Below are 9,160 nucleotides of genomic sequence, written 5' to 3'. Positions count from 1 at the left end.
TTATATACAGGAAGCAGACCACATCCCAAAGGCAGCTACTCAGCTGCTTGTGGTAGATCCCACCATGGAGCTGATTGCCAATCTCATCATGGGGAATAACTACCACCAGCTGCCCAGCCACTCAGCCAGGCCCACCAAGTTGATACACAAACATAACTACCATAGAAGTATTAACTGGTCTTCCTTGTAGGCTTATGGATATTATCCTATCACTGACAGTATTGTACTTCAGGATAGAACTTGAAATATTCTTTGTGACTATAAATGCCACCCCATTTCTCTTCAATTTTTCATTCCTGGCATAATAGATCATATGATTGTCTGATTCAAAATGGCCAAAACCAGTCTATTTCAACTCTGTAATAATGTCTAGGATATCGATCTTTATGTACTCCATTTCATTTTTTACAAATTCCAATTTTCCTAGATTCATACTTCTTACATTCCATGTTTCAATTATTAATGGCTGTTTGTAGCTGTTTCTTCCCATTTTGAGTCATGCCACATCAGCAAATGGAGGTCCCAAAAGGTTTACTCCATCCATATCATTAAGGTCAACTCTACTTTGAGGAGACAGCTCTTTCCCAGTCATATTTTGAATGCCTTCTGACCTGAGCGGCTCATCTTCCAACACTATATCAGACAAAGTTTCAGGACTATTGATAAAGTTTTCCAGTAATATATCAGACAGTGTTTCACTGTTAATCATAAGGTTTTCACTGGCCAATTCTTTGATAAGTAGACAGCACTGTCCTTCTTCCAAGCTATCTTAGTGCGTAAGTCCCATTGGAACCTGTCCACCGTAGGTGATGCTGCTGGTATTTGAAGTACCAGTGGCATAGCCTCCAGTCTCACAGCAACACACAAGCCACCACAGGACAAGAAAGTGACAGACGAATGGTGGCCAAATGCTCCCACTTCTAATTCTACACTGCTGGGTGCTTGTCACTTCATTAAGACCCCACTATGGAGGTAACCCTATCTATCACTGTGGAAACACAAACTGGCAAAAACTCCCTAATTGATAATATGTACCAAGAGCCATTGATAGACATTTTTCTATTTGACCAAGTAATTATACTTTTTAGAAAATTACCTAAGGAAGTAGTAGGAGATACAGCAATTTATGTAACAGTTTTATTATGGTGTTATCCATTGTAGCAGAACTTGGAAATGACCTAAACATCCAACAAAAAGAGATTCGCTAATACCTTATAGATACTAAAGTTTAAAACTTTAAAAACTTTAAAAATTTTTCAAGAATACTTCCATGTATGGAAATATATAATGTTAAGGGGAAAAATTATATTACAAGACTGAATATGCTCTAATATTCCAATTTTCCACTATTCCCTGTGTTGATGTGGTCCAGACCAAAAAGGAGTTCTTTCACTGGTGATGAAATTATAGAAGATTTTATTGTCCTTTCAATACTTTTCTGAATTTTACATATTTTTACATTAAATATACATTATTTCTTTGATGAGAAAGCTTTAAAAAAAAGTGAAGAGATCACCCATGTGTCAAGATTGAAATGAATATGTACAGATTACAGAATTTATCAGTGGGCATATAACCTCAGAACTGGAAGATATTTTAAAGATCCCCTGATCGAATTCCTTTATTTTACAGATAAGAAAAGCAACAACAACAAAAACTGAAGCTCAGAGAATCATTTCTTTTTACTTTAGGCAGGAAAAGAAATAAGTGATTTCTATCATATAAGAAATTCTGTCTTATACGAGAGATGAGTTAAATACCATGTCTCCCTCTGATCACTTTCATCCACCCAGCCCTCTAGGCCTCTAAACCCTGCCACTGGTGACACCTGTGATCCCTCCATCCCATCCCCAACCCACTCAGTCTTCCATTCCCCACACTCCCTGACCGTCTCCAGTCACCTCACCACTTGCTGCACAGTTCGTGACACGGAAAGAAATTCCCTGGACTCCTTCTGTCGGTGTTCGGGGAGAAACTCAATGTTGGTGATGCGGAACATCCCAACAAAGTAAAAAGCATCTCTGCTTTCTGTCTTACCTGTAACATGAGAGAGAAGGCAATTAGGAGGCTTTCTCACTGTGTAGCAGGATCCTAAAATTTTAGGCAACTAAATACTTTACTGGTAGCCTGTGACGCTCCAACAAAACATCCATTGCCATCAAATTGATTCCAACTCACAGCCACCCTATAGAACAGAAGACAACTGTTCCATATGGTTTCCAAAGCTGTAATCTTTGCAGAAGTAGGGTTCCATGGAACAGCTGGTGGTTATGAACTGCTAAACTTTCAGTTATTGGCCAAATGCTTAACCACTGTGCCATAGGGACTCCTTCTGTGAAGCTTTGGCTATGGTTAATAGCCTCTCATCCATGAGCAGTAAATAACCATATCTCTGAGAACACAATTCTTTCTTTTTCTGGTAAATATGCAAGAGCACGACTAAAAGGAAAAAGATATGCCTGTTTGTCTTTATACATGTCCTAGAGATGCTAAGGAACTAATAAGTGTGTATACTACTTTCCTGGATCCCCAGTCTGTGGGAGGCAAGGAGGTAAGAAATGTATACAATTGAGTTCTGTATTAAAATTTGCCCAAAGAGAGGAGAGGGTAGGGCCCCAGCTGACCTGAGGTTTTTGTCCCCTCTATGATTTGCATGCCTGATGCCCAGGACACTGGGCCATCTGTGCAGTGCCTGTGAATTCATCCTTCCAATGAGTCACAAAGTGTGGCCCTCAGCCCAGTGTTAGGTAATGCCTTCTCACGTACTCTTCCCAGTGAGAACTGTGGGAGCAATTGGGCACCAAGCCTGCCCGGGAACTTTGCAAACTAGAGGGACAGAGACTTTTCCCCTCCTTCCCTCATGATATTGCCTTAAGGACAGCTGAGAAACAAGGAAATAGCTTCATAGACATAAGGACTTTCCTTGCTCCATTTTCTTTTTGTTCTCAATGGTTTAGTCCTCTGTAGCTAAGGAGCTCTGGTGGTACACTAGTTAAAGGATTTGATTGTAACCAAAAGTTCTGGGGTTCAGACTCAGCAGCCATTCCACAGGAGAAAGACGAGGCAGTCTATTTTCATAAAGATTTACAGCTTTGGGAGCCATATGGGGCAGGTCTACTCTGTCTTATAGGGTTGCTACGGTACTGACAAGTTAAATCCCCCTCTTTTATGATTGCAAAGTATTCTCTCAAGCAAAGAAATCACCTCTTACCCTCTCTCCAGCACTGAACTGTAAACTTTTTGAAGGCAGGGACTGCATCTTACTCATCTTTGTTTGCCCATATCCATGGCCTCACATTGTGCTAAGCAAATAATAGATCATCAATTTGTCTTTCCCCCCACCCTTCTTTATTTTTAATTTTCAGTCCCTTCCCCTCCTCTCCTATCCCCTCTCAGTTTGTATATGTGTAAGTGACCTGAAAAGTTCACCATAGTACTCATTAATTTTTTGCCTATAAATCTTGCTTCTCCAACTAGATTTTAAAATCGTTGGGACTACATAAGAGGAGGTCTGGTGGTATAGTGGTTAAGCACTCAGCTGCTAACTGAGATGAGAGGTCAGTAGTTTGAACCTACTAGCTGTTCTGGGGGAGAAAGATATGGCGGTCTGTTTCTGTAAAGATTTACAACCTTGGAAACCCTGTGGGGCAGTTCTACTCTGTCCTAAAGGGTCTCTATGAGTTGGAATTAACTCAATGGTGATTTTGTTTGTTTGTTTGTTTTGTTTTTTGCTTTGGGGCATATATATATTTTATACCAAATAAATTAACCTGTATTTCCCTAAAACTATAGGGGACCCATCTTGTAGACCAATGAATATGAAAGAGCTTAGTTATGACTCCTGTCCAAAAGGATCAATCAGATTGGCAAATCCATAATCCACAAGAGAGGAAAGATGCATGTGTAAAAGAGACCACAGTAACAACCTAGCTCAGGGAGCTGGAAATTGAAGGTTGCCTAGAAACAGGCAGTGGGTGGAATGAAGAAGCGAAATGGCTAAACATCCCATTCATTTTTAAAGCTATAAATGTAGTACTTTTCTGAACAAGTCAAAAGTGCCTAACATCCTCCCTAGCTCTTCTCATCCTGTCCCCAAGGTTCCCTACTTGTCTTCTTGGGAAAGAAAGAAGTGGTGGTAAAAGAAAAAAATGGGAAAGACTTTTCTGTTTGTTTGTTCGCCTCCCTAAACTTCAATACCAGTTTTGGAAATAGAATGTGAGTCTGGGAAAGAGAAAAATCCTAGCAGGAACACTCAGGGTCAGGTACCCACATTGTTCATGCTGGACTAATGCCAAAGAGGCACAATCTTAACTCACTGATGTAGAGCCATAGAAGTGTCCAGGCTATGACTGCTAGGATGAATAGGAACGCTGTGAAAATGATGATTTTGTTTTGGACGTTCCATAAGGGAGCTTTCTTCTTCGGTGGTTTCTTCTTGAATTTGGCTTTGCTGATGGGTTTTCGTTGTGGCTGTCTCCCTGGCAGCTTCCCTTGGGCACTGACCACCTGAACTGAGATATTTGATACCTTTTAAGAAACAAACAAAAAGAGATGCAATATCAATTAGAAGCAGTCTAGAGTGTAAATACTGTTAATCTAAGGTTTGGCAGTTCAAACCTACACAGGAACACCAAGGAAGAAAAGGTCTGGCAATCTGTTTCTGTTAAAATTACAACCAAGAAATCCCTATGGAGAAGTTCTGCTCTGCAACAGATGGGTTGACATGAGTCGGATTCGACTCAACAGTAACCGCGATGCAGTGAATTACTTAATATGGCCCTTCCAGCCATAGGCTTTGTAACTCTCCCCAAATGACTGGGTGGAACTATGCAAATGTGGTTCTTGTGGCTCACCCATGGGATTGGATAGTTTACTAATAATGTAAATAAGGTACATACCATTGTGGAAAAATGGGATTGGTCAGTTTTGCCATCTCAGAGGCAAAAAGGGGAGAAATCTCGCTACTACCAAGAAAGAAGAAGCAGGATTGGAGCACAGGCTTTGGATCCAGGATCCCTGCACTGAGAATCTCCTAGATCCAGGCAACAGACAGGAAGAGAGAGAGTTGTAATACTGGATTCCAGAGATGGTGAGAGGTGGTAGCAGAGAAACTGGGGCAGCAGAACCAGGAGATTGGCAAGAGACCAACAAGAGACTGTGAGGTAGACTTCTGGCCCACAGAGCAAGAAATCCATGTGCTTTCAGCTGGAAGGCTTGGTGGTAGAGTGGGGTGTCTCCAGGCATGTGGCAGAGCCAGGTTTGATGACCCATGGAGCTAGAGCTGAGTACTTTCAGGCCACAGCTTACTGGCAGAGTGGGATACCTCTGGGCACTTATCAGCACAGCTGAAAGGGCTTTGTAAAACATGGCAGAGTAGTCAGAGGCCAGCCAGAGGGGCCTTGGGGTTGAGGCACAGAGAGAGACTTGACGTGGACTCTGCTACAAAGTGGTCCTGACCAAAGAACTGTATCCTGAGTTGTTTCTGATCCTAAATTGTTACTTGTTACTTCCTTAATAAACCCCATAATACTGAGTACTCTCTGTGAATTGAGTGCCAAACAAATTACTGAGCCCAGCAGAGAAATAGGGTGCCTTAGGAGAGGACTGAGGGTTGTTGTCAGAACTGGTGAAATGGTTGGAGGGTAGAGGCATGTCTGACCTCTGCCTCTTTGGAATCAGCCTTGGGCTGCTGATGCAGATAACGATTCTCCTTCTGTCCTGTGGAGTTAATAGGGAGTCAGACAATGCAGGCAATGCCCTCCCACACACACACAAACACCATTTTACAGTAACTAACACAAACAGTCTGGAGAATCCTGGTGCTAAAAGCCTAAACATATCAAATTGTTTATATATCCACTGTTGTCAAGCCAACTCACAGCATCCCTATGTGCATATGTATGTATGTATGTATGTATAAGACAAAAAAAACAAACACACTGCCAGAGAGTCAATTTTCACTCATAGCGACCCCCACTGAGTTTCCAAGGCTGTAAATAAATCTTTACAGAAGTAGATTGCCTCATCTTCCACCCACAGAGCAGCTGCTGGGTTTTTGAACCGCTGACCTTCTGGTTACCAGCCAAATGCCTTACCCACTACTCCACCAGAGCTCTTTGTATGTATGTATGTATATATACATTATAAAGCCTAACCAAACTCATTGCCATCGAGTCAATTCTGACTCATAGTGACCCCCATTGGGTTTCTGAGGCTGTAAATCTTTATGGAAGTAGATTGTCCCATCTTTCTTCCATGGAGCAGCTGGTGGGTTTGAACTGCTGAACTTCTCATTAAAAACCTTACCCACTACACCACTAGAGCTCTGTGGACTGAGGCAGGATTGAAAATATGAAAATAAGCCAGTTCTTCACAGAAATTGATTTCTTTATTATGGCTTCATGGCTGGGTGGTGGAAAGCAAAAACTAAGGGTGATGATGCCTAGTTTGTGTAGGGTTGTAGAGCAGGAATCAAGCATGTTTTGTTTTACCATTGCTCCATATGCATTTGGCTCTGAGCCAACCACTGAACTGATTAGTGACATAATTTCTTAGTCATAAATGGGAAAAAAATTTAAATAAAATGAAAGAAAAAATAGAGGATTCAGATTTGCAAAGTATTGGTTTAAATGTGTTGATGTGTGAAGTGTTATGTGCAAGAGGAAAATACATTATTTAACTGTTTCTCTTCCTCCTCTTTTTTTATCTTCCACCCTCTGTCATTTGATGCTGTGAATTCTTTAATAATGTATACAAGAGTTTAGCCTCTTTGAAGGAGAGATTTATACATGTGAGCATCAATAAATTCTGGTAAAGAAATAACTTTTAACTACACATTATTTTAAAGGCAGCAACCTAGAACACAGTTCCAAAAAAAAATCTCTCTTTTGCACTATGGTGAGCATTCTCTCCTTCTCACTCTCCTCTTCGAAATTCATGCCTCAAAGTCTTTAATCCTACCAATTAATGGGGTACTATGTGGCCAAGTACACTTTGAATTATTCATGGCTCCCTCATTCTTTCTGCTAATTACCCTTGTCAGCCCCTCCTGTGAAGTTGCCTGTATCCATCCTAGTGAAATTGAATGAGACCAGATCTCATTTAATGCTGTGACCTGCAGGAGTGAAGTTGGTACTTCTACAGGGAAAAACATTCCACTATATGATGAATTGACCAACAGCATCCAGTCTACATTCAAATATTCCTCCAAAGATGTAAAAGAAGGAAGCCCACAGAAATACCAGTACACACAGAACTGACAAGGCTGCAATTGGGTCTTTAAATGCAAGAACACATTATAGGCAGTCTCAGTTAGCACTGATTAAATTTTAAAATGGAATTTGTACAAAGATCAGTATAATTTCCCTGGAGTTTCAGAAAAACAGTTTCAAGTCAATTGCCAAGTACAGCATTTTAAAACAAGCTCACATTTGCAAAATCCATTTAATACCATAAAAAGATAAAGTGGTTTGTTATTGTTCTCTTTATTCTTACAAAGTCAAACAGTCTCCTTTTACTAACAAAGTCAACAATAAATGGCACTCGTTTGAGAGAGGCGGCTTCCCACATGGTACTCACATTCACGTCAGCAGGCTTGGATGAAGCATCACTCTTTCCTTTTTCCATTTTTCAGATGATCTGTATGCGAATACCCAGAGATGTCTCAAAGCCAGTGTTTACCCTCTTACGTTCTCACTTGAGGAGAATTGGTAGCAGCATTCAAGTTAGCTTTCAGAGGAATGGAGTCAATTTACTTCTACCGGTTACAATTCAGAAACTGAAGCTGCCTAATTACTGTGTAGTGAATGTTAAAGGAACCCAGCACTAAGCTTTGCACCCAAACTAAGGATTCCTTTAATGAAACTCTAATATAAGTCAGGGCCCCTCAGAGCCCACTTTCAAGGTAGTCCAACAATTCAAAATACTTTCAAGTAGTTGAAAGATTTGTCTGCAACTACCAATGTAGCCTAATTAAAAACCTTTAGTGCCACTTCTGAAAAGCCCCCTTGCTCCCATTTCTCTTGTTCCACCTTTCATACCTACTCTAGAAGCTTCATTCTCCAGTTCTTCCACTCTCCAATTTACACTTTGAAAACCCCATCTGAGAGGATTTTCACCTAGTTCCTGCCACTGCTTTTGCTGACCACCCACCATCCTCAGTAAATTCAGGCCCTTTCTGGTGTAAATCCTCCATCCCTTTTCCCTCACCCTTCCCTTTTTCAATCTGAATTAGATGCAAGGTGGGAAGAGGAAGGTCATCCTGAGGGGCACTGCCAGCATTTCGTTTAGCAGATGGGAGAGGGAAAAACTGGGACTGCTCATACATCAGCACCTCTTGTCCCTGTCCCCTGTGGCATCAGTGGAAAGCAGATCACTGAATTTTTAAAGGAAAACACTGCTCTGCTGATCTGGTCGCAAATTCCAGCATTAATCAAGGACTGTGCATAAGAAAACAAGTGAGAAAAGCCTGCTGAAAATTGTGAAAAATTAATGGAGTTGCTTTATTCTATTCTAAAGTTGGTTTGAATTTAAGGGGGGGAAAATAAAGACAGGATGATAAACATTTTATGTCCTGTTTTACAAATTTGGTTCCTGGGTTTTGTTACATCATTGGTAATACTGATGAAATGACTAAACACTTTAGGCTTTATAATGATAAGATTATAATGAAGTCATTAATTGTCCATGCTTTCTCTATTATTTATATACCTATTTATAGAACCCACCACTTGCCTATCAGTTTGTCATACTGTGGTGGCTTTTGTGTCAGTGTGATGCTGAAAGCTATGCCACTGGTATTTCAAATCCCATCAGGGTCACCCACGGAGGACAGGTTTCAGTGAATTTTCCAGGCTAAGACAGCCTGGGAAGAAAGGCCTGGTGAGCTACTCCTGAAGATTAACCAGAAAAAACCTGACAGATCACAACAGAGCACTTGTCTGACTTGCTTACTTTGGACATGTCATGAAGAAGGATCGATCACCAGAGGAGCAGAGGGGAGCTCCTATTACTACAATTACCACTGGCTATATATAAAGGAGTTCTGGTAGTGTAGTGGCTAAAGCACTTGACTGCTAACCAGAAAGCTGGCGGTTCAAACCCACCAGCCACTCCTCGGAAGGAAGGTTGGGCAATCCTACTTCCGTAGTGATACTGCCTC

The 9,160-nt window shown here is 41.1% G+C and overlaps 1 protein-coding gene across 1 annotated transcript in view; it reads right to left on the bottom strand.

The window, feature by feature from the left end:
- TMPRSS7 (transmembrane serine protease 7) overlaps positions 1 to 7,626 on the bottom strand; it is a 53,275-nt gene extending 45,649 nt beyond the window's left edge. Inside the window, exons 1-3 of the mRNA XM_042781853.1 lie at positions 7,579 to 7,626; positions 4,317 to 4,527; positions 1,907 to 2,037 (exon numbers count right to left, since the gene is read on the bottom strand). Of these exons, the coding sequence (XP_042637787.1) occupies positions 1,907 to 2,037; positions 4,317 to 4,527; positions 7,579 to 7,626 (390 nt within the window). The remainder of the gene's footprint in view (positions 1 to 1,906; positions 2,038 to 4,316; positions 4,528 to 7,578) is intronic.
- Between the last annotated feature and the right edge of the window lie 1,534 nt (positions 7,627 to 9,160).

The sequence above is a fragment of the Orycteropus afer genome, unplaced genomic scaffold, assembly GCF_000298275.1.
Source record: "Orycteropus afer afer isolate SDZICR_OR568_19922 unplaced genomic scaffold, OryAfe1.0 scaffold00184, whole genome shotgun sequence".
Classification (NCBI taxonomy): domain Eukaryota; kingdom Metazoa; phylum Chordata; class Mammalia; order Tubulidentata; family Orycteropodidae; genus Orycteropus; species Orycteropus afer.
The sequence above is the reverse complement of the archived record's forward strand: the minus strand, read 5'-3'. Positions and strand labels throughout refer to the sequence as shown.